The sequence below is a fragment of the Silurus meridionalis genome, chromosome 18 (genome assembly GCF_014805685.1).
Source record: "Silurus meridionalis isolate SWU-2019-XX chromosome 18, ASM1480568v1, whole genome shotgun sequence".
Taxonomy (NCBI): Eukaryota; Metazoa; Chordata; class Actinopteri; order Siluriformes; family Siluridae; genus Silurus; species Silurus meridionalis.
Window position 1 is genome coordinate 25,537,405 of NC_060901.1, and position 26,937 is coordinate 25,564,341.

Consider the following 26,937-nt stretch of genomic DNA (forward strand, 5'->3'; position numbering starts at 1 on the left):
GAGGTGATGTAATGCTGGCTCCGTCTTCTGAGACACGGCCTTCATTCCATTCTCACAGACCTGCAGTACACTATACCACTATACACAAACATACAACTACAGCACACACGTTTTCAAAGACCTTCAGTATATACACACACATCTATAGTGAACACACTCACAAAGTATAAACAATCATTCATCGAGAATCATTGAGTTCCCTTCAACTGGGGACCACTTGCTACAGCTGGATGATCTTCACATTAGCAGCCTAAAAACCTATGAAATTACTATGAAGGGGTGTTAAGAACCAGGAAGATGGATTTGGACTGAAGAACCAGGAAGAACTCAAGAACTGGCTTGGACTGTGGTCTTCTGCAATGAGTTAGGACTGCAAGCTTTATGAAGCTTTGCATTCGAATGTCCATCAGTAAATGGTTGATAACCTTAACAATGATGGAATTAAAAAGGATGGACATTCTGTGTCACCAAGATGAGGACGGCTTCCTCCGTTTCTGGTTTCCCTCAAGGTTTCTTCCTCATGAATTCTAAAGAAGTATGAGATTGAAGCCAATCGATTTGTATGCAAATTTTCACTAATGGACCTCCTCCAAAAGGCGCGCCACAGAAAGAAATAGATTACTAATAAACAAGCAAACTTTAACGGTAACAAGGAAAAAAAATCCCCCCAGATAGAATGAGGAAGAAACCTTGGGAGGAACCAGATTCAAAAGGGAACCCGTCCTCATCTGGGTGACAACCAAAAGTCCATTTGTTACAGTTCCGTTAATGTTGAAGAATAATAATTGCATCTCACGAGGTTTGAAAGCTGAGATCGATGATGTTTTGTGCAGGACTGTGGGAAAGCTGTTTCTTCCTGACGAGGACTTGGTGAGCATCTAAGCTTATGAGACTTAGCGTTATTAATCAGAATTTGGAGGTTGTGCAGTTTGAAATCTGGCAAACATCAAATCCAAAACCACAAAAGGCCATATAACAGATGGACTCGATCGTGTAGAAGTAAGTTAAGTAAGGGGTAGAATGTTCTAATCGAATGCAGCAAGGCAAAGTGTCCGTCGTCTCCCAATACCCAGTTACGCTGCTATAGAAGACAATGGCATGACCTGTAGTGATTTATTCCATTCAAATGCCCCCGAATTTTCTATTCAGGGAAAACCACTTTTATCCATTATTTAGGTAATGTCTTATCTTATAGCCACTGACTACTCCATCCATATGTGGTTCTTCCTCAAACTCATGACATTTTCTCTTCATCTGAACTAAGACAGCCAAACCTGTTTCAGCATGATAATCCCCCTTGTGCAGTACAAAGCCAGCTCCATGAAGATCTATTTTCCATGGTTTGGAGTGTAAGATCTCCTGCTATAGAGCTCCAACCCCTTTGGGATTAATTTCTTTATGCTGACTGCACCCCAGGCCTCACCTGACTTACATCAGTGACTGACTTTACTAACACCCTTGAGTCTGAATGAGGTCACGCGTCATTCTTACTTTCCGAACTGACTATGTTTCATAGTGTGTTGAGCTCACAGAGATAACATTCATAAGCTTGTTACTTTTGTTGCTACATGCACATATTATTTTTTTTTTATCAATTTAAAGTTTAAGTCATTGTGATTTCACTCTTTTACATCGTATCTCTGTTGGTTTCTTTTATTCAGCTCCATCTCACAGACGTTTTGGGACATCTCTGTCATTCTCTGCCGACAGTATTGTCAATTTGAACTCCTCGCCAATTTCATCTGACCTCCCTGCTGTTTATCATCAGAAAACACAAACTGTCCATGAAGACTATGACGACTCCCGCATTCCTGCAACAAACCGACCCTCTCCTCCTTATCCTTCATGTTGGTCTCCTACTGATTATTCTCCTACTTCTCCGGGTTCCATCACCTGATTATTATTATCCTCCCATATCTTCCCCAAAGTCTGATCCTGATTGCTCACCCATGTCTCCTGCAGCGGCTGAGACCCACAAGCTCTTTTTTCCCAATAAAAGTCTGCCTTGTACGTTGTTTTTGTTTCTCCTACACACTCATAACATCAGTCAGACCCCCTACTCTACTCTATTTATTATTATTTTAGTTATACTTATATAACTAATCGGTTACATGAGTTTGATTAACATACAGGCTAAATAGGTTTAGGTATGCGACTTTTATTGAATCTAATAGGTTCTATAGTAATTATTTGGTCAATTTGTTGGATTAATGTTAGTTTAATTAAAACACACGCTAGATAAGGTGGATTCGAATATTTTTCTCGACAGACCATCTTTTTTTTTTTTTTATCAGCGTTCACTTCAAAAAGCTTCATCTCTCATCGAATGAGAGTGCTTTAGTACCTATGGAACTTGTAAGCTTGCACATCTGGAAAGGCTCCATCAATGCTATAAGGTATATAATACAGGTTTTAGCACGACAAATGCTTCCAAACTCTAGAAAACGTCTTTTTCAGGGAAGGCCTTGGATATTTTAGCAAGACCGCATACTGCTTTGATTACAACAACGCGGCTTCGTAGTAGAAAAGTCTGACTGTTGAACTGGCCTGCCTGCAGTCCAGACCTTTTACCAATTTACAATTCATTTGGTGCATCATTAAATGAAAAATACAACGAAGAAGACCTAGGACTGTTAAGCAGGTAGAATCATGTTTGACACACAAATTGGGCAACATTCCTTAGGCAAATACTCTAGCTACTGGTCTTCTCAGTTCCCAGATGTACACTGACGTTTTGTACAAACGTTTTGAAGCCATCACACGGTACATTTCCTCACTTTAAACATTTTCTGTCTTCTATTGTGAATAGAATATGGGTTTATGATTATTTAGCAAATCGTTGCATAACGTATTTATATACTTTTTTTACACGGCCCAACATTCTTTCGTAGGGTTTGAGATTCCGCTTTCTGTCTGAACTGAATTGTGTACAAAAAGGGAAATGAAGAGCAGATCTCTCTAGAATGCGATTTTATTTTATTTATTTGTTTTTATTACCCTCCCTAAATTCATTCATACGTTTCTCTGAGCTGTCAAACTGTCAGACAAGGACAAGTTGTCTTTTAGAGCAGAGCCCCAGAGACGAAAAAGAGAGAAATAATGCAGCACACATGGAGCATGTGTGTGAGGAACACACGAGCCTGCTGTGAGTCATTTGTTCTCAGACAGCTCTTCTTCCACACAGGGAAAGAGCCAGTTCTCCCTGGATGTTCTTTGTAACATGACCCCTTCTTTCAGCCTCACACACATTATATCATGTACACTTTATGCAAGTTTGTGGGCATCTAAACATAGGATTTTGAACATCCCATTCGATATTTATTCTCCATTTTCTGGCATTATAATTTCCACAGATTTTGTGAAGATTTGGTGAAGATTTTGTGAAGATTTGGGCTCATTCAACCACAAGGGTGTTAATAAAGTCAAGTATTAATGTAATGTGAGGTGATGAAGCCAACTGGTGTTCCGATTCATCCGAAATAGAGTTGAAGCCCTATAGCAGGAGGTCGGTCACATCTTCCAACCCATGTGGCTATATCTTCGTGGAGCTGGCTTCTTCCTGCTGGAACATGTTTTGGATCTTCTGGTTAATGTGATGGGAAAATTCCACGATTTTGTTGCGAGGAAGAACCACATATGGCTGGAAAAGTTGGGTGCCCTAATACTTTTGGCCTACAGGCTTCAATTCCTACTAATGAGCTTGCAAGCTAATCAGACATTTCTTGTAGTTTCATTTGAAAATGAAGTGTTCAGAAATCCCTTTTTCCAGCTATTCATTCATAAATCGACGCAGGATTTGATAGCGAGACAACAATTTATCTCAGATCTAGAAATTGCCGTTTTTCTCTTCTTTTAAATCTGACAAAAGAAAAACAAGCAAAGAAACAAAACTTGCAGCTACAGAAAAGCCACTCTCTTTTTTCTCTTTCTATCTCTCTTTCCCTCTGTCTCTCCCTCCTTCTTTCTCAAGCTTCTCTCTCCCACCTTTCCCCCTCTCTCCTTCCCACCTTCTCTTTCCCTCTCTCTTCTCACTCTCTCACCCCCCGTCTCTTCCAGCTTATTTTTCTTGCTCTCTCCCCTTCTCTCTTTATCTTTGTCCCTCCACCTTTCTCTCTCTCTCTCACTCTCTCTCTCTCTCTCTCTCTCTCTCTCTCTCTCTTGTTCTCTCAAGACACAAATTTTGCTTCATTACCTTGAACATTTGTATTGTCACAGCTACCGTATAGAAGTAAGAAGCAAATTACTACAGAACTAAAGAGAAACAGAAACAAATATATTCACAACACACCACTCTTTCTCCCGCTCTTTCTTTTTCATCCCACTCTCATTTTTCGGATTCTCGAACTCTGCTCTTACAGGGCCACTGTGGTTTCTGTCCTCCAACGCCCCCGATTCGCTTCATTACAGACAGAATAATTGCATCCTGTATTGCACTTCCTCTCTTTTCTTTCTTTTTCTTTCTTTTTTTTTGTTGTTGTTTCTGCTTTTTTACCACAGCAGATCATGCAGAATTGACCGTTATCAGTGACACATTTTTATTTATTAAATGTGCAAGCTCATTCGTAGGGTTTGAACCAAAATGCATATACGAGCTGACCAAAAGTATTGGTACAAACTGTTACCACAAAGTGTTACCACGCAATTTTATTGGACATCTTTGGACGCAGGGCCAGGACATTTTCCCTTCACTTGACCTAAGACTCGAACCTAGTCCAGAATGAATAAAAAAAAACCCCATCTGATATCACCCAAATGAGGATGGGTTCCACTTTGGAGTCTGGTTCCTCTCAAGGATTCTTCCTCATAACATTTAAGAAACTTTTTCTTTGCCACAGTTGCCCCAGGTTGCTCATAAATACACATCATTCACCTTAATTCTTACATTCTTCAAAGCTGCTTTGAGACAATGTCCAATGTGGAAAAAAGAGCTATAGAAATAAACTTGACCATTGGGACAGCACCTTAGGCCTTTTCACCTTACCAACATCAGTACCTGGCTCTATCTATTAACACCCTTATCTCTGATTGAGCCCAAATCTCCACAAAAATTTCCATAAAGCTTTCCACAAATTATCCACGAAATTTACACAAAAATGTCCACACAAAATCTCAATAAAAATCTCAGTAAAAATCTCCACCAAATCTCCACACAAAATCTCCAAAAAAATCTCAATAAAAATCTCCACACAAAATCTCTAAAAATCTCCACACAAAATCTCAATAAAAATCTCAATAAATTCTCCACACCAAATCTCAATAAAATCTCCACACTAAATCTCAATAAAAATCTCAACAAAACAATCATAAAAATCAAATCTTCCCCAAAATCTACCTCAGATCTCCTCAGAAAAATCTCCACAACATCTAATGGAACATCTTCCCAGAAAAGTGGCGCTTATTATAACACCAAATGGGGATTCAGTATGGAACAGGATGTTCAAAGTGCACAATCAAAATGCTCAGATATCCACAAACTTTTGTCCACCTAGTGTAGCTTCATCCCATGTGCTTGGCATTTCTGTATCGTCGGTGTGCCAGAGGCAACAGGATGCAACAACAAAGTGCCTTCTTTTTTACTTAAAGGGTTTCCTTCCAAAACTAATCGTTCTAGTCCTCATCAGGGGTGAAGGAACAGGCAGGCGGTGAGAGCACGGGCAAATCCAACATCATATTCAATAATAAACAACAGGGCAGATGTTCAGAAAACATCAAACGCTCGGACACAACTAGGGACGAAAAAAATTGGCATGGGGGAGGCAAAACAAAAAAAAACTAAGCGTCAATTTACATACCGTGTCCTGATACTACATAATTATTCACATTCCTGAGGAACTATGGAACTAAAGAAAAACCTTAAAAAAAAAGAATCATAAGAGGGGAAGAAAGGAATGAAAGAAGAGAAGAAAGAAAAAAGAAGGAAGAAAAAGAGAGAAAGAAAATAGAAAACAGAGAAAGAAATTCTGCACATCATTTTTGAAAACCTTGTTAGTGATTATTTGATTTTCCTACATTGAGGCAAAAGTAACGATGGAAATCATGACCACCTTTAGAGGGCCAAACACTGAAAGACGCTACGTTTAGACAATAATTCAGACACCTGCATTTAATATTCTAAACCATTTTTACACCCCACCCTGGTCCATGTCTTGCCCTCGTGCTTCATCCCTGCCTGCTTTATTGTAGCTGAATTCTCAGCTTTAATGGAAATTCTGACAGTGGGAACGGTTTTTCAGCAGGAGGTGTCCGGTGTTTACACGCGAACAGCTGTAACATTTTCACAGCTGTATTGCAGATCGTTTCGCCCCCGAAGGATAATCTTCCCGTTTTGGGAATCTGATTTGTCATGCTCACTCCTCTTTTTTTTTCCTGAGAGACGCTGTGAAATGTAAAGAAGGACTGAGATCCAGGCTGTTATATGATCCACCATTAAGTATGTTGGCAGCAACCTGCACTGAACAACACACCAAAACACTCTCCTCAAACTGTTGAAGGCACACAAGGATGTTGTATACATAGGATGCAACCTGTTCCAGTTCCAGTTCCTGTTGACAATGCTCCTGTCCACAAAGCCAGCTCCTTGAACATGTGGAAGAAGCTCCGACCATATTGAACGGCTTTGGAACGATACTCCAGGCCTTCTCGCCTCACCTGCATCAGGATCTGACCCTTTGCGAACACCCTTGCGTCTGAATGAGCACGAATCCCCACATCTCCAAAAAAGATAAACAAATAAATAAATAAAAAAAATTCCCACAAAACCGCCACAAAAAAAAGAAAAACTCCACCAAAATCTCCTCAGAGTCTCCAACAAATATCTTCACAAAATCTAGCGGAACACCTAATTAGGACTAAATGTGCAGCGAGATGTCCAGTGCATCTCACACATGCAGTCAAGTTCAATTTTCGGAAAGCGCAATGGAAAACACATGCTAGCATTATCATGATAAACAATGCAACTCTGGGCAAAGTTCCACAGAAGAAAATCTACAAGTCACCTTCAAGCGTGAACGTAGCCGCACTCATTACTCGTTTAAGAGAAAAATGTTGCCTCTCGTCTGAATTGCGCCACGACCAGAGAATCCTGGATATATCTTGCAAGGGGAAAAATGATGATTATGATCATCATCACTGATTGCTAGTATCAGGTATGCAAGCATTTATGGCGAGATTAGAAATCTCACACGGCACATTTGCGTGTACGTCTGGATGACACGCTTCCTTCACAAGTCTTTTCAGACATATCGGATCCTCTGGCGCTCGCTCATACGTCGTCTTCGAAAAATCTAACTGAAACGGAACAAAGTCTCTCGCTGATTCAGCCATCTGGATTTCCTTATTAGACCTGTAGAAGAGCAAAGCGATGGTGCGACACCTGAGGAAGCCATTACACAAGCCATTCTTCATTAGTCACCCTCGGTCTGTCTCTTTTATCGTCTTTGGCAAGTCACACGTTTAGAAGAAATACTGCTGTAAAGGGGAAGTCCTGGATGACATCATGACCTGCAGGTCAGCTCATATCCTCCTTTATCTTCTTGCATTTCTAGGCCACATTCTCGCCGCGTTGGTCGGAAATTCAATTTCTTGAAGAGTCATCGGGTTGGAAAAATTGGACACCAATATTCAAAATGATCCACATGCTGGACGGTTAGTTTATGCAAAACGCAAGTTCTGCACCATTGTGAGTGGAAAACCTTGCTCCCAGAAACCTCATTACCCAACTTATTCCTCAACACAAAGACCATCTCAGGCCAAGTGTTCAAAAGAGCGGAAACAAACCTTCCTAATGCACTACGTCGAGTCTCCATCAAGTATCTCTCTCTTTCTGTATGAATAGGTTCATTCTTCATCTGCACAAACGTCTTTTTCTCCCTCGAGAAGGTTCTGCCTGTTTGAAAGCCTTGGATTAGCTTGTACAAGTGCACGCTAGGCAACTAAAATGTGCCCCCCTCATGTCTGGTTAATTAACATTAGAGCTGTTGAAAAACTATAGCTAGGCATGTGCTTAGTTCCCAGCTAGTCTAGCTAGTCCAGTGCTTGTCTAGCTTGTCCTGTGTGATACATCATTGGTAAGGTAAATAAACTACTTAAATATGCTTTCACTGTTATCATTAATGCATTTTCAGTGTCTAAAAAGCACAATGTCCCCTCATTGCCTCATTAAAAAGTGCGGAGTCAGGCAACAATATTAGCTTTGAATTATGCTAAGTTCATTATGGTGGAAGAAGGTCCTCAAAAATGATCATTCCTTACACACATAAGTTCCTTTTTGTAGACAGAATGCAATCCACAGACAACTAGTCAGCTAGTTACATTGTAGTAGCTTACCTACCACTGAACAGAACGTTTTATATATTAAACGATTTAAACTTTGACCATCGTTCTCAGCTAATTATGAAGCCATTCAATTACATGAGTGATTTGTCAGACTATGAACACACACTTGTTTGACACTTTCGACACAGCAGGTGGGGTGTGTAACGCAACTGCTATCTGGAAATCCTCACAGCTGCACTCAAACTCTCTGCGTTATGGCCGTATTAAACAGCGGGTATAAACAGAAACTGCATCAATCAGCACTCATGCAACACAAACACAGGCTACTTTTACTGACCGTTAAACAAACCTTGGCTGAGAAGAACTTCCAGGTTTATGCAGCCAGGCGTATGGTTTACGCATGAACTCTGCTGGCCCATGAGGTCCGAACACATGGAAGCGTATACATTACTGCCTGCTGACATGCTAACTTTAAACATGCATTCTACAAAGACTGATCCCTTAATCTTTTCAGCGAAATGCTTCGGAATAAACTATCCACGGTTTGAATGTACTTAGGGCAGAAAAGTAAATACACTTAACTCATGGTGGTGCAGGGGTAAAGAAACATTTTAATACTTGGAGTCAGAGACCCTGGGACGATCACTGAAAAAGCCTTTTATGAGTACGATAGTGGGATAGTGTGCGGAAATTTTGGCACCATTACCAGTTAGGACGTTGTGTCTCGTCTGCTCATTTCAAAGAAACGAGTTTAGCCTTGAAAAAAGAAGTTTCCAGGTGGTGTTTGCACAAGCTCACGCTGGTTCCAAACAGCTGCCCATCACCCAAGTTTGGCAACACCTTGTTCCAAATTTCCTGTTTCCCTGCTGTGTATGTATATATACATCGATCAGGCATAACATTATGACCACCTGACTAATATCGTGTTAGTCCCCCTTTTTGCTGCTAAAACAGTCCTAATGCGTCAAGCATTGACAACATTAACTTTTTCAGCAGTTTCAGTTACGGACCAGCCCTCGCTCCCTACTGGCATCAACGAGCTTTGCCGCCCGTGACCCTGTCACCGGTTTACCACTCTTCCTTCCTTAGAAAACTTTCGCTAGATATTGACCACTCCAGACCAGGAAACACCCCACCCAGTCGTCTAGCCATCACAATTTGGCCCTCTTCAAACTCGTTCAGATCCATACGCATTCCAATTTTTCTACTTCTGACTAATCAACTTGAGGACAACACTTTCACTTTCTGCCATATATATATATATATATATATATATATATATATATATATATATATATATATATATATATATATATATATATATATTCCACCCACTAACAGGTGCCATTATTAAGAGATAATCATTGTTTTGTTTTGGGGACAAAGTGAGAGGGGTCCGATTGAGATGGTTTGGACATGTGCAGTGGAGCAACATGGGGTATATAGGTAGGAAAATGATGAGGAGGGGGCTGCCAGGGAGGAGAAAAAGAGCAAGGCCAAGGAGGAGGTTTATGGATTATGTGAAACAAGACATGCAGGTAGTTGGTCTGAAAGAGGCAGATGTAGAGGACAGAGTAGTATGGCGACCCCTAATGGGAGCATCGGCAAGAAGAAGATTTACATGCCATTCATGATGTTATAGGGTCATAATGTTATGGTCGACGCGTATGGTCCACACCAAATGTCCCACCATATATGTCCCACCATATATGTCCCCTTTGTTTTGTTATATAAGAATAATCAAAAATATGAAGTGAAACAGCAAACCCTCTGTCCTCTGTCCTGGATTACAAAGCACTGACACTGGAAGCTCCTTACAGTAATTCTCCTCAAAGGAAATGTCACCATGGATAGAAAAAGAGAAACCCTGTATACAAACGGTTCCTTATTAATAGAAAGGTGTGCATTAATAGAAATCTGTTTATTAACTGAACACATTCTGACCAATCAGAATTGAGAATTCGACAGCACTGTGGTACGTTCGCTATTTTGTAATATATAATACACCGTTCCCCTGTTATTCCAATTCGTCACTGTGGACAGTCAACACTGAGCATTTTTTTTACAATCTGGAGCAGAACTCCCACCAATCAACCTTAAACCACACAGCTGGAATAATAAAACCTGAAGTGAAGTCTGAGGTCATTTGGACGCGTAGTTTGTGGAGCAGCTTTCGCTGGCTTCATTATTGCGGCTGAGATCAGCGTGTCAAAATATTGACCACAGGGTACAGCATGCTTTGGCCCAAAACTGCTATAATGAATTAGCTTCAGGTTCCGCCTTCAGTTTCTTTCTCCTCTCAGGAGGGTTTTGTTCTTGGCAGTAGGACATAGATGATACAGGGTTGGCCTAGCAACTCCAAACTGCACTGACCCAAACAAAAGGTCTACCATCTGGACAAATGTCACACTGGCATGTGATACAGTTAAGAAGAAATGAGTCAAAGTCTGAAATAGAAAGACAACGAGAAAACATTTAAACAAACTTTGGCTTTATTTCGAGTTCGGTCCCATGAATGAATTGTGAATTTAAAACTGATATTTAGACCAATCTCCAACAATTGTCCTTGTGTCCTCATGCACTCCTGGATGACAATTTGATGTAGACCCATGTGACCATAAATCGGATCATACATCATTGCATTAGCATCATTGTTGTTACATCTTTTTAAAAATGAACACTTCCCACTTTCTATGCTTGGTTTTTCCTAAAGGCAAGTGATTGGCATCTTGGTACAGAAGTTCAGCTTCAAGATCGAGGGTTTAAGGTTAGATTAGTTTTCTACCACCTAAGGTTCAATGCTACAACCTAATAAAAACCCTATATCCTACTCTGAATACTATTTTCTCACATGCATATTTATGATTCGTAGATGAGACCTGCATATGGAATAAAGCCCTTTGTTGCTAATTCTAAACACCCTTTCAGCACACTCAGTTCTGTTCATCTCAAATCGTTACTGTATGCAGTTGTAGTAGAGTTATGAGCCCAGTAATTTGGAGTCTGGTTTCTCTCAAGTCCGCCCTCCCCCTCCAAAGTCCACTAATCTCAGAAGTTTTCCTTACACCAACATCAACCTCTTGCTAATTAGTGATCTGGATTTTTGTAAATCTGCTTTGTGACGATGTCTATAGCACAAATAACATATAGTACTTTGTGTTTCCTTGACAAGCAAACAAAGTCTCAAGCACTTTGGAATTGACATCTTAATTAAAAAGTCAGAGTAGCATTTAAAATGGGCAGGATGTGGGATTCTGTTGCAGCGTCACACTAGACAATGTAGTCGCTTTGAGGCTGACCACACGCTGCTCTGAAATTGGCTATTGAGACTCCATACTTGCTTAAAAAGGGGCCCCGATTTGAAGAACGACAAGAGGCTTTGTGTTCGGCATGGAAAGACACCTGCTTGAGCATTTGCCTAAATTTGAAGAAATATCTATTCACCCAGATATGCAGATGCACTATTACTCCATTTCCCCCTACAGATATTACACTAAATCATGTCACTATGATTTCCCTAAACTGTCTGAAAACAGTTCAATAACAATTCATAAACTTCACATGACTCTGGATCATCCCGAGGCACAGTCCAAGAGACCTGGGAAAGCACTTTCTCACACAACCGAGGTATGGTGATGGTGTCGACATCTGCCTGTTGTTGTCTAGACAATAAAAATCCATTTTCTGGGCCAGTGACATTTCCGTTGGGGTCAGCTTGAAGGAAGCATTTCTCCCAAACTTCTTGCAAGAACCTGGTGTGCTGACTGAAAAAAGTCTTTATAGAAAAGAATGCTCGAATGTACCAAGTACTCGAATATTTCTTCATGCTGTGTTTTGATAGTAATGGAGGAATGCTATTTCATAGCTGGAATTCCCGAATGCGGCAGAGATGAATTCCCCTGAGGCTTTGGATGGACCATTGTGCTAAATTTAAAACAGTGAAAGCATTCACGGACTCAATAAATTGGCACGCTTTTTTTCCCTCCAATTACAACCGGCTGCCTCTGTCAGTCCCCTCCTGCTGAGAGCAGATGTAATCCTTGCTCTAGTAGTAGTAGTCTATGTCGAACTCAGGAATTTGACTTCTCTATTGAGTCTAGCTATTCGGCTGGAAAGAAAATGCAACTGAAGGCCACGTCAAGAAGAACAGGTTCCACTCTTGTGAGCCTCGAGTTTTTAAGAATGAGGTCCAACATGTTGAGCATCACTTTAAAACAAATTCTGGCTGATGGCGCGTATTTCTTAATGGCTACTTGGGTGGTTAAAATCCTATCTGTTCATTACATCAGGGACATAAAAGCCACAAGGGTCAGGACCAATTAGCAGTCAGGATGTTGATTACCGTGCTCTTTAGCTCTGTCTAAACGCAATGACTTCTGACTGTGCTTTTCATGGTGCAACTGGTCCAACTAAGCTCGCAAAAACAGCCTTGGGCTAATAAGGTCTGGACAATGGAGGCTTGATGGGGTGCAACACTCATTAGAGAGGCGGCATACAACAACCGGGAACACTGACCAAATGTTTAAGCTCAGGGTTCCTGCAGTGTTTCCGAGCAACCGCTGTTTGGAGAAGCACTCGAGACTAGCTTGGGGCCCTCGATTCAGATTCTTAACCCTGCTGAATGTGTGCTCAACAAAGTAAGACGTTGCTCCGGCAGATGTGAGGCTTGACTTTCTTAACTGTGAGCTTTGTGTGGAAGAGCCGCAGGACAAAAATAGCTGGTCGCCCAAGCGCAAGAATGGTTTCTAATCCCTGGCCATGAACACGTTAAGATGCATTTCATACACCTTGCTGAAAAGCCATTCAGATGGAGCAATAACATTTAAAGACTTTGGGTTGTGATCAAAATCTGGTATGCATGAATAATGGGTGGCGCTGAGAGCTGGCATCTCTTATCGGATTGTGGTGGTGTTGGCTCTTGAGAGAAAAACGAAAACCCTGCTTTACTTCATCAGTCTTACTGAAGCATGATCAAAGCCTTGCAAGTTCAAACTGTGGGTGTTCCGGGGTAACCAGCAGTTTACGGAGACGCTGTGATCCTACACAGTCTGCGAGGTCTCAAGTTGAAAAGCTGCATGAATTCACAGTGTTTGCCAAAACTTTCCCTTAAGTAAGCTTGAATATTGAGGTAAGGGTTTTTAAAAATAGTTTTCAAATAAATAGTTTGCACACTTAATAGTTTAAAACGTTTAACACTGATTGATTCGGTCCATTAACTTGGACAAATGGCCAATTTCCAAAGGATCTACAGGTTGATTCATTAACCGCAAAGGCTTCATTACTAGCTTCACAAAAAAAAAAAAAAAGCCCAGGTTCTTTTATAAGACCAAAACTTCAAACTCATGTATAATGCACATGTGCGTGTTTGGCGCAGTTTGAGAGAAAAGTATGAGTAATATATCCCTGGCATTAACGCTAATGGATCATAAACATCAGGCATCCAGTTAAAGTGTTGACAATACTTACTTTATGCTAAGGTTTAAACATAGAAATGTTTTCTTTCTAGTTTTCATTCCACTAACAATCTCGAGCTATAGTGTAGTTTTGTAGTCCATCTGGGTCCAGTTAAAGAGAACCTCTGAGGATTCTGTCAGTGGTGATCTTCAGGAACGTTGACAACATGCATATACTAATCAGAAATAACTCAACATTCTTTCCATTTTCGGATTTTAGCTCAACGAAAGACAAATGTGACAAATGCATGAGATGATAAAGCTGGTGCATATTCATTATAGGCCATAACTCAAAATGACAGCAGTTATAAAAACAACCTAAAATCAGGCCCTGGATATGGTTATGAATGTTGATCTCTTATTTGAGGTGCTAAAAATACAGTGCTAGGTCCAGTTTAAACTCTGAAACCGATTGCCTGTGACACCCTGTATGACCTCACGATAAATTGTTCATTCCGAGGATCGTTACTATAGAATAATGAAATTTTGCAGAAGTACAGATAAACATGGCCACTGCATGCAAACTGGGGGCTAATCATGGACAACCAACTGTCTAATCTAAAACGCTCGTGTTGATTTCTCCATTACAGCATCAGATGAATTTGTCCATTTCTTTTTTCAAAGCCACTGAGGTACTAATTCAGTTAGCCATCATTTCACAACTGAACTGCTGCATCTCAGTCCTGGCAGGTTTGCCTTTCTGCAACTTTCCACCACTGGAACTGATCCAGAATGCAGCTCCAAGACTCATTTTTATCCTCAGACTTCTCCCACACCACCCCTTTCCTATGCTCCCCTTCACTGGCTTCCTGTAGCTGCCCACATCAGACTTAAAACAAAGCTAAAAACTGACTACCTTACAGCACTTGTCACTCTAACGTCACCAAACTATCCCCGATCCTCTACCATGTCACCAAACTGCCCCCGATCATCTACCACATCACCACAATCAATACAAACAGCTACCACTTCACCAAATTCCTTTCCAAACCTCTACCACATAACCAAACCAATACCCCTTCAGTAATCTTCCTCCGATCCTCTACTTTGTCAGCACACTCCTTCTGATCCTCTACCATGTCACCACACTCCCTCTGATCCTCTACCATTTCTCCACACTCCCTCCAATCCTTTACCACTTCTTCAAACTCCCTCCGATCCTCTACCACTTCACCAAACTTCCTCTGATCCTTTACCATTTCTCCAAACTCCCTCCAATCACTCTACCAATTCACCACACTACCTCCAAATCTCTACCATTTCACCACACTCCCTCGGATCCTCTACCACTTCTCCACACTCCCACTGATCCTCTACCACTTCTCCATGCTCCATCCGATCCTCCACCATTTCATCACACTGCATCTGACCCTCTACCACTTTACCAAACTCCCTTCAACCATCTACCACTTCACCAAACTCCACTTCTCATCACTCTTCCGATACTTTACCATTTCACCACACTCCCTCCAATACTTTATCCCTGCTTGACTGGTCCCACCATCTCTGGGGGTCCAAGGAAGTTTCTAGAGTGACAATAGTCTGTGACCTCGTGACACAGGATCAGGATGTGTATTGACCAAGACTATATATGAAAAGTTAAATTGGAAGTTAAACTTAAAAAAAATAAAATAAAAAAAATTGTACTGACATTGAATCACTTCCTCCATTTACAGGAGAAAGAAAAAATTATTTCAACAGTGATCTGGAGGTACTTTAAATAGGTGAAAATCTAAGAACTAACAGTGAACCACAGATCAATCTTCCTTCTCTTTCATCCTAATTCAAATCCACCGGACCAAGTACCCTAATACGCTGCCTCAATGTGACTCTCAGATCCATGTTCAAGTGTAATTCTGGACTTCATGTTCATCCCTGAAACTGAACTGAGAATCCTGAGCAAGTTGTCATGACCGAGCGGGATGGCATGTTGTGTTTTCATCTCAACCGTAACCCAGTAATGAACCGTTTGCTCAGATGCTTTTGGCTCTGTAAATTTGTGTGAAGAACTTCATGTTCTTGATAGATGATCATGCCAAATCATTCCAAATCCCCCTCGCTCAGCCTCATTTCTCCAGCTAAGCCAAGATAAATTTTGCTCCTTTACTCATATACTTTCTCTTCTCCTGTGGATCAACAAACAAATGAAAAAAGTGTTGAACCCTATAACGGAACTGTAACACTAGCGCATGCAGATCAATGTGATGCTTTACTCAGCAAGGTCCAAATATATATATAAAAAAAGCGCTCACTCTTCCATGCCTTATTAATATCAATATCCTTCTACTTTAAAAAAAAAAGTCCGTAATAAATTTTGTTGATGTCCAGCCTATGAATTATGGCCTTTTTTCCGAACTGGTCCAAAGAGATTTTCCTGTCCGTCACGGAGCATTGAGCATCAAAAAGGCGTCAGATCTCCTGAGAGTGTGGAGAATGAGCTCTCGCACCAAACTGTCGAGAAAGCAGTGACAAATAACTTCTCTTTCAAAAAGTCAAAAACTCCTGTTCTCGAGATGGAGCGGGCAGCAGTCATCATGAAGCTTGATTGGACCGCAAAAAGGAAAGGCTATTGGGAGGTTTGTAGAAGTCGGGGCCATGAAATTTCCTTGATTTAGGTTCACGTCATACATTTTGGATAAAGACCTGATGTCAAATTTAGCATTTTCAAATAAATTCATATATATATATATATATATATATATATATATATATATATATATATATATATATATATAAATCAATTTTATATTGTAGTATTAATATAGTATGCATAAATACAAATCGTCAAAACTATTCGTAAACATTACTTAGCAAAAAATACGTGCAGGTCTGATATCAGCCAAAAGTGAATCTTAGGGGAAAAAAAACAAAAACAAAAAACGTGGGAACCCTGGAGAAGGCCATGCAGAACATTAATGAGGAAAGCATACAAAAACAGGATTAAATGTAGCCAATGGTTCAATTAAATGCATTTTTATTTTCGGAGCATTTCTAACAATGGACGTTGTCTCAAAGTAGCTTCACAGAAATAAAAGTTGATAAAAAGAACGTACAGGTTTGGTTCCTATGAGTTAGTTCTTTATAATTTTATCCCTAATGAGTGAACCAGTGGCGACGGTGGCAAGGACAAAACTCTGAGATGGCACGAGGAAGAAACCTTGAGACAAACCTGGGTGGTTCAGCTGGTTGGCACCATTTATTACAGTTCCATCGTTGTTGATTGGTGTTTAAATGCAGAACTGATCCTGCAACCTGTTGACTAATAACTTAATTACAGTCCAAATCCAACCTTGAGAGTTGCTCAGTAACTTTAAAGATCTTTAGCCAGTTGATGTGGAACCATTCCCAGCTGCAAAGAGTGGTCTCTAATTGAAAGAAACTCCAACCAGAGGTAGAGAGACCCTTTTTCAGGATTTAAACTGTCATACAGCCAGATGTGTGTTACAGTAATCAATGTGTGAGGAAAAAAAAAAGCATAGGTTCTATAGGGGTTGATGAGTGTGTGTGGTGGGGGTAATATATTACACACAGGAACACGGCTTGGCTTTTAAAGCAACGTAGTACCTTGTTTTGACATTTGAAATGTTTTGCAACTTACTGATCCCCCCCTGAAAAAAAAAAGGAAAAGAAAGAGCTGTATGAATGCATTGATTGGTTGGCATCCTGCCTGAGGTGGGGACGTACTGTGAAAAGCTCCACATGGAACAAGGCCTGGTTAAATAACCATGACGCTGAACTTAAAAGAGAAAAATAACCCCTGAACAAGAACACAGCTCTGGTGTATGTGTGTGTGTGTGCGCACTTTAAAATCAAACCCAACTGTGAAATAGTTAATAGGACCCAGATCTCAAGTAACCAGCCATGTCTTGATTGTGATTCATACCAGCCACTTGGATGCTCTCGTGACGGCGATTTTCACAAAAACAGCCTTAATGCGCTTCATTAATGCAACATAAACTGATGGAAAATGTTAAACTGGAGTGTGCGGCTCCGTTTCCTTGCTTTGTTTTACACTCAGAAACGAAGTTTTGATGTTGGATTTAAAAACAATCCTGAACAAGTGGCATTTAGCACAACTTCCGCTAGGACGAAGCGAGTGGAATTAGCTGACTGTGTTTTAGAGCCTCGAGGACAAAAGAGTTGTGCTGGACATCGTGGCTTCTCGCTGTTTCTCCAACAGCCCATCAAAAAAAAAAAATCCTGCCAAATGAGTCCACTACTTTCCCTAATAAAAAGTGGACAGTCACAGTTGCTATGTCTTCCCTGTGCACACGGCCCGGTTTATAAAGTCGAGTGTCCCAGAGCTCGTAAAAAAATAACAATCTGATCTGCTTTCAAGCCTGGCTTTGACTTAATCCAGATCTCACTCGGCAGGAATTTCGATTTCTAATGCAGGCACCAGCTCATGATGTCACCGGCGTGCGTTATGCTAATTACTATGCGATTTGTGCTTAGCGTCAATTGAGGGGGCATTTCAGCTCTGTTTATTTGATCAAAACAAATCTTTCCTTCCCGGTTCTTCAGCTGTTTCTCATTTTGTAATTTTTGACATGAGAGACGTCGGGTACGGGGAACGGTTTTAAGTTGGCAGGGTTAGAATGCAGAGAAAAAACTGTTCAACAGCCAATTGGCACATAGATGAAAGATGCTTTTCAGGTCCATTGATGCTAATAAGAGAAGTAGTATCCGGGTTTTACAGGTACGTTGTTGCAAGTATCACTGAATAGTAAACAAGGATGGAACTGTAATGAATGGACGTTCGGTGCCAACCAGATGAGGTTTCTTCATCATGAAGTCTCTGGGAGTTTTTCTTTACCACAATCAACACTGGTTTGCTCATTAGGAATTCAATTCTAAGGAAGAAATTTATATTCACTAAACTAATACAGTAAAACCCCGTTGTACGAGCAACCTATAGTACGAGCAAACGGAGATATGAGCGACCCTGCTCGCAAAATTTTACCCTATTTCACGAGCAAATTTCGAAGGCACAAGCAAACCCACGCTGCCGGTTTCGCGTTTTCGGTGGAGGGTTGCATCAGTCGCTTAGTTGATGACGTATCACTCGGTTGCTCTCATTGTTCAGTGCAGCAAAAACATAACTTTTTTTAGTTTTATATTTTTATTTCACTAGAAACCTTGAAAAATGTCCCCCAAGAAAATCAGTGATGGTGTTGTGAAAACGAAAGTAGAATTACCATGGAAACCGAGGAGGTTATGAGCGTGGTGTGCGTCTCACACTCGCAATCAACCACTACCACATGAGTAAGTGTTTTATTATGTTTACATTACAGTAATTTGTGGTGTATTTGTTTGTTAAAATAGGCTACAAATACTTTTTAGGTGCAGAAATAAGCGATCGAATGAGATCTCGGAACGGATTAAATCGCTTTTACATTCATTCTTATGGGGAAAATCAGTTCGAACGTACGAGCAAATGGACACACGAGCAATTTTCAAGAACGAAATATGCTTGTACAGGGTTTTACTGTACGTTCTTTTACAAACTTTATTTCTGTGAAGCTACTTTGAGACAATCCTATTTCTGCATCCTTTTTACGTCGCTGTGAAGTTACGACTTCACAAAGGACTTCAAAGTTCCTCTTTATCTCTGTAAACCTGCTTTGGGACAACGTCCATTGTTAAAAACACACTCTACAAATAAAACTGAATTGAATTGTAGAACAATAAAGTATTGTTTAGATTTCTTGGTTTGCCGTAGCGTGGTATGGCGATATGGAACCTATGTGGAACAACAACAGTTAGAGCAAATGCAAAAATCCAATTTTTCCTGAAGAAAAATAGAGGAAAGTATGCATAGAGTCAGTTGCACACTTCAATTTTGGCCACGATTTGGTCATCAGAGTCCAATTTTAAAAATCCAATATTCGGCTAAACTCTGTAGTCTTTCATTGCTGGTTTGTTCACCGACAGCTGATTGATGGCGTCGCAATAGTGATTTTTCTTTTTTCCTCCAATGGAATTTCTGGCAGTGTCCGAACATTTCAGCCACTTTCCTGTAGTGTGACTTCTATAAAAAACAATAGGAGTGGATTGTCGACGTATGACTTAGGACGAGTCGTTTTCTTGCGGTTTTTGACTGTTGTACAGTCTGACATTATGAACTCTGAGATCCTACGGTGTACAAGCCCACAATCGGACAAGCAACAATTGCCTAAAAGGACTATTCAAATAAATTGCAGTGTGCACCCGGGCATTATCTCTTTCAGGGTTACTTTAGCTTAGCCTAGACAATAGATAAGACTGGACTTCCTGAGCCATGCTATAACAAACCCATAAAAAAAAGGGGTGGGAATTTTCATACTACATACATGCGAATCCAACATAAAGTTAAAAGACTGTTGTCTTTACAAGAAGAGAGCTTTTCGACTTCTGTCCTATATATAGGTGTATAGGGAGTATAGGTGGTGTGTACTTCAATGTACAATGTGTGTGCGGACAGATGCAGCACATCTGGCCGGCGGAATGACTCAGCTTTAATTCGATGTCAAGTCTAAAAAAAGAGTATTGATGCCTGCTCTGTATCTGAGCTGTATTTAGTTTGTTATTTTTGTTATTTTTAAAGAACTGTTTTCAACTTTTGCTCTTTTGGTATTCAAGACCTGATGCATTTCTTTTTTGTTTGCATGCAGGGCACAAACACTGTCAAAACGAAAAAATCAAAAGAGAGAAGAAAATGTGGGCTACATTTTAGGAATAGATTTGTAGACGCCAAATTTTCCGTTTTGTCCCGTCAATGTCTGCTATGTAAATAAAAATACATTTTAGGAATAGATTTGTAGACGCCAAATTTTCCGTTTTGTCCCGTCAATGTCTGCTATGTAAATAAAAATGAATTGACTTGCTGAGAGAACTCCCCGTTACTGCTGCTAAATCCCAAGCGATAACAGGAACTTATTTCATTTCAGAGACATTATGCAACAATAAAAGGATAAAAAGTATGATGAATGGATGTTTACTGCCACCCAGATGAGGATAGATCAGGGTGGGTTCCCTTTTTGGGTCTGGTTCCTTTGAAGATTTCTTCCTTGTACCATTTCAGGGAGATTTTTTTGCTGAACAAAACCCGTTAATGCTGCTGTAACCCAAGCGATAACAGGAACTCATTCCAAGGGCATTATGCGAAAATAAATCAGATTTTGAAAACAAATATGTATATGATTGTAAAACAAACAGAAAAACAAAAAACCAAGAAATTCTCTACAGGTACATCGACCCTGCTTCATAACACCACTCTACTCTTGATACTTTTTCTAGAACACGTCACTGCTTTTTAAATGCAAAACCACTCCTTCGCTCTTGATAAACGGCTCGGTATTGCACGCCGGTTGGATACAAGATCTTAAATTTGAGCGGGACGAGGTTTACCTGCGATGCAGAGGCCCAGTATACTTAGCAGGACCAGGATGTAGAGGGAAACGATGGCGTATTTGATGGAGGACAGGGAGTCCAAGTGGCCGCAGCAGCTGTCCGTTTTCCTCCGGCGCTTTCCAGAACTCGCTACATGAGACAATGGTGTCATATGTTAAAGAAGATGATCAAAAATTATCAGCTGTTGTAGTGCAATAATCAACAATAACTCCCTTGGAGTTATTAAATTATTTAAATATAAACTGGCATTCAGTATATTATCGAGCAGGAGTCTTCAACCTTTTGAAGACACTACAGACCTTTCACACTTCAAAATCCATGAAATCCTGCTTGGTGTTTACCACCAGGCATCCGAAGGACTCAGGCTGTGTTGGCAAACACCAAGCAGGCTTCCACCAGTTTTGGACCGAGGAGAGGATTCCGTCTAGCCCCTTGTCTGAAGGGCTGCAGCGATGGTTGAGAGTGACAATTGGGTTCTTGGTCACCTCTTTTATTAATGCCCTTCTCCTCTGATTGTTCAGGTTGGCTAGGTTACCAGCTCTTGGAAGAGTCCTGGGTGTGTCACACCTTTTTCCATCTAGGAATTATCAAGGCCACTGTGCTCTTGGGAATCTTCAGTGCAGCAGAACTTTTTTGCAGACTTGCCCAGATCTGCAGGCACTTCCATCGACCTTGTTGCTTGGTTTCTGCCACGTTATAAATTGTCAGCTGTGAGGCCCTTCGATAGAGAGGTGTGTGTGCCTTTCCAAATCATCTCTATTAAATGCACTTCTTCCACAGGTAGACTCTAACCAAGGTGTAGAAACATCTCAGCAATGATCAAGAGAAATGGAAGGAACCTAAACTCATATTCAAGTGTTGTTGCAAATGGTTGCTTCTGGACATTATGGAGTATTGCATGTAGATAGCAGTAGATATTTAGTGTCCTCTGAAAATAACTCAATATACAGCCATTACTGTTTAAATAACCGGCAACAAAAATGAGTAGCAATATTGTTATGTTGCACTGCTTTAATCCTCCTTTGCATGGAATTTACCAGAGCTGCACAGGTTGTTGCTGGGATCCTCTTTCACTCCTCCGTAATGACATCACAGAGCTGCTGGATGTTAGACACATGGAGCTTCTCCACCTTCCCCATTAAGATCCCACAGGTGCTCAATAGGGTTCAGTTCTGGAGACATACCTGGCCACTCCATCACCTTCACCTTCCTCAGATAGGTAGTTCATTCATATATTCATGTCACTTGTATACATATTTGCATCAGTAAAAAAAAAACAAAGGAAAAATTATAAACAATTATTAGTAGCACTGCTATACGTTAATTATTTAGAAACTGAACAATCTTTAATACGTAGATCGATTTCCCGTCGCTAAACCGTTTCTCTTGCTACATAAAATATGATGTATCCCAACACTACGGAGACCAAGGCGTGTCCTGAGAGTCACATAGAATACAGATTAATATGGCAGAGGTAGAGCTGTAATTTTCTGCAGTTAGAGCAGGAAAAAAGGTCTGGTTTCATTCTGTCTTTTTTCTTCCCACTACAAAAGCCTGTTAGTAAGTGAATTGATGGCTTGCCAAAAAATGGGGTTGCAATGCATCAGTAGCTGCTTCATATGTATTTTTGATGTATCATATCGTTGGCTATGCATTCGGGTGTGGAACACATCGCACATCCCTTATACTGTACATATATACATAAACATCCATTCGATCCGTTATCTTGATTGTAATTATTTTATCTATCTATATTATTTATATCTATTCATTAATCATGAGCATGATTAAAACCACCTGTCGATATCGTTTGTGCTTGTGTTCACAGCTGATCGTCAGTTAGTTCCTCATCCCTCGTTCCTCCCTCACAGATGTCAAAACATTCGCCGGATCCAAGGGCAGCTCACACAGCTCCCCGTGACACACCCAGCTGTTCTGGTGTCGACACTTCAATCTAAAGGTTGTTTTATTACCCAGCATGCTCCGCAAGTCGCCTCGCATTGGGATCGGGTGTCATGTGACCCCTTGTTAGACATATCTTTTAGGGATGGTAATGTTTTCCTAATGAGACCAGGCAGCCAAGAGTACATAACATCAAAAATAATATACATTTTTTTTACTCGTACTCCGAACATAATTGTTTATCCGTACCATAGTCACAAAACAGCTTTCCTGCAACCTCCTGATGGCGAATCTCAGGAGAATAAAAGTCAGATTTGCTCCCCATCTCGCTATTACTCTGCGCTTACCTTCTTCACAGAGGTTGAGTTTGGACAGGTTCCGGCCGTCGTAGCCCTCCTCGTAAATCGAGGAATTGTCTCGCTCCTCATATGTACTCAGGTACATGGCCTTGTTCTCCATTCAGGACCTAAAGCAAAAGAACCACTGTCAAGAGTGTCAACCAGTGCAATCAGAACCATCCGCAGAAATGTTTTTTTATTTACCAAAAACACTGAGGAGCACATTTTGACCATTTAGTATCTTTACGTTAAATATTCATAGCTTTAACATGGGAAGAGTTGATGAGATTCTCCATCGCATACAGATAATTTCCATGTGAAATTAGTAGAACAATGGTGCAGTGAATAATATTAGAAATATGACTTCTAGCTTAAACTTGCATTTAAGGTAGAGCTGTTAAGGATCACTGATCAGAAGGTCATTGATTTGACACTTGCCATTACTGTGCCTTTGAATATGGTCTCATGGCTGGGAAATTTCTAAACTTATAGATATAGACTTACTTCCATCTGAAACCACCTTTAATCATTTAAAACCACCGGACAATTTCTGAACCAGTAATAGGAGCAACCCCAAACCACCATCTTAGCCATTCTGACAATCCCATTACCCATTCCAAACTAACAGATTACCCAGTCTGAACCGATGACCAATGACGTTAGCGTTTTATCCAATCATTTCCATTCTGAAATCCATTTAGGACCATCCACACCATTTTAAACCATATTCTTACAGTTCCTAACACATCTTACTCTTTCGAGACAAATATTATCCAGTAAGAAACCATCTCACCCAGCAGCTTTTTCCCTCTCCGAACCAATATGCTACATCTAACCAACCAAGTCCAAATTAATAGCCATTCACCTTTGCGACATTTGGCAGACGCCCTTTTCCAGAGTGACAGTAATACAGGGTCTTGCTCAAGGCTACTATTTCCAAACCATTCCAAACAACCATCTGAACCACCTGACCCATTGTCAGGTGGTGAAACCAAAACCAAACGTTTCTCGTTTAAGAAAAATCGCAATCACCTCACCCATTTCCAGTAGTGGACGAAGTACGCAAAATATGCAGTTCAAAGAAAGTAGAGCTACACTGTGTAAAACATTACTGCCTTTAAACTTTCCCTTGAGTAAAAGTGCAAAAGTATTTGCCTTCAAATGCACTTAAGTACTCAAAATAATATGATTTGCCACAAAACTCTTTGCTTATATCAACAGGGTTTATGTGAAAAGATTCGAATGCGACTCAGGGCATTAATCTATTGATAGAATGATGTTAATGGGTCAAACACTGATTGATATCTATTAAAAATACCATAACCTACAACAAAAACAATCACGCAAATAAGACCACGGGTGTTATGGCGCCCAGTCTTGTATATCACAAGAGGAATGCTAGTAACAGCGGTCTCACCGTACTATTATTACAGTTATCGTTGCAAAAGCATACGTTATTATTATTAGCCACAACCTGGCCTGAATGATTCCGATCGCACTCAGGGGGTGGTGCTGTGTCCTTTCACGAAATGAGAAACAGCCGTGATGTTAAACCATGCCCGATGTTTTCCATTACCTCGTCGACAGGTGCTTTGGATCGAGAGTCTGGACAAGAATCGCATGCTTTGGCTTTAAAAACATGACGTCTGGCAGGCAGAGTGCTCCAGGCTGACTTTAAATGCTCCAGTACAACAAGCACCAGTCAGCGGGATCCAGAAGACCGTGTGTGGTTTGAGGTTTTTTTTACTGGCTGACCTCATCTGGGTGACCTCGAAGTTCTCTCGGGTGTTTGTTTGTGTTGAGCAAAAGGACTAAACGTATTTATTTGCATCGGATTGATTGAAAACGTCAAATTTCCGTGACCCCACACAATTTTTAGGGTTTGCGCTACATTTAAGTGCATAAACTACATTATTCAGCTAGAAATAAAGAAATGGATGGATGAATGAATGGAATTTAATAGAGTACATGGATGTCTTTGATGAAACTGGGCTAAATGAATTAATAGATGAATAGGATTTTTAGAAAGATTTTATCTTTTTTTTCTTCCTCACTTTATTACTTTCTAATCAACAGCAACCTAAAAAATTTGAATTGTCCATCAGTTAGATCCTGATTTATTCATTGATTTTTCCATCTCGCTATTGTTGTCCACCAATCCACCTCTCTACAACATTAGTCTCCTGTTTCTTTCGGCAAAAAAATAAAATAAATAAAAAAATCCTTACAAATTCATCCGTGTCTAAAGGATTTCTCACGGACCAAGATCACTAAATTCCTCTTAAATATATATTTCCCTTAACAATAAGATTTTAAGGGCTGTTACATACAAGTTATGCATTGTATTCGGCATAAGAGCATGTTCTAGAGCATGTTCTAGAGTCATCGCAACATATACCAGAAACATTTGCAAGGCGCAAGATTTTCTTGTGAAACGAGGTTTTACGTTGAGAAAAACAAGTAGTGATCGTGAGGAAAAAAAAAAACGAAACATTAGGTCGATATCATGAGAAAATGTAAACATGATCAAGATAAAACAGAAAAAAATTAATAATGCAAATAATATTTTTATGAAAATTTGTATTGTTTATAAAAAAAATTCAGATTATATAAAATTATTATTTTTTTTTATTTTCAAATCATTGTGACTTGAGGTAGTATTTGACTCAAGCATTTATTTATTAATTAATTTGTTTATTTATTTATTTAAAGCACTTGATTTTAAGAGGACGTGAGACGAGCCGTGATGTTTATCAGAGTCATTAGAAACTGCTTCATCACTGGAGTTTTCATTAAGCCCAGCATGTGTGTGCTGACATTTAGGAGCCCCAACACACACACACACACACACACACACACACACACACACACACACACACACACAGACACACACAAAAAAATGCTGCTAGGAAACTGGGAATAGAGTAAAACACTGTCGGAACCGAAAAGACCCTGAGAAAGTGCAAACGTCCTGTCTGGTGTTTTTGGACAGGATCTCTGCATCTGTGATGAAGAACATTTGAATCCTCATTTCCTCTTCACTATTTAGCAATGTCGGTTAATCCCGATACATGTTCTACTGACAGACAGACAGACAGACAGACAGACAGACAGACAGACAGACAGACAGACGACAGGCAGACAGACTGAGACAGAGACTTTGAGTCAAAGATACAGACAGACAGAGACAGAGACAAACAGCGATAGACAGAGAGACAAAGCGAAAAACACTAGACAGACAAACAGACAGACAGACAAACAGGGATAGATAGCCAGACAGACCGAGACAGAGACTTTGAGTCAAAGATACAGACAGACCAAGACAGAGACAAACAGTGATAGACAAAGAGACAAAGAGGAAGATGGAGAGACAGATGGAGACTGATTTTTTGGAAAGCTTAGCTTAATCGTATTTGCCACACCCAGGCCTGTTGAATCAAGAAATCGCTTAAATAGAGCCTCTCTGAAGCACGCTAAAAGATCTAAAAAAACACATCATTCAGTGATCTAAAGAAATTCAGGAACAGATGAGAAACTGACTATCATGAGTGGAAGGGTTACAAAGCCAGACAAACAGT

At 40.3% G+C, this 26,937-nt stretch overlaps 1 protein-coding gene across 1 annotated transcript in view; it reads right to left on the reverse strand.

Moving 5' to 3' along the window:
• scara5 (scavenger receptor class A, member 5 (putative)) overlaps window positions 1-26,937 on the reverse strand; it is a 48,647-nt gene that overhangs the window by 19,387 nt on the left and 2,323 nt on the right. The window contains exons 2-3 of the mRNA XM_046873713.1: window positions 23,369-23,487; window positions 21,117-21,248 (exon numbers count right to left, since the gene is read on the reverse strand). Of these exons, the coding sequence (XP_046729669.1) occupies window positions 21,117-21,248; window positions 23,369-23,480 (244 nt within the window). The 5' untranslated portion in view covers window positions 23,481-23,487. The remainder of the gene's footprint in view (window positions 1-21,116; window positions 21,249-23,368; window positions 23,488-26,937) is intronic.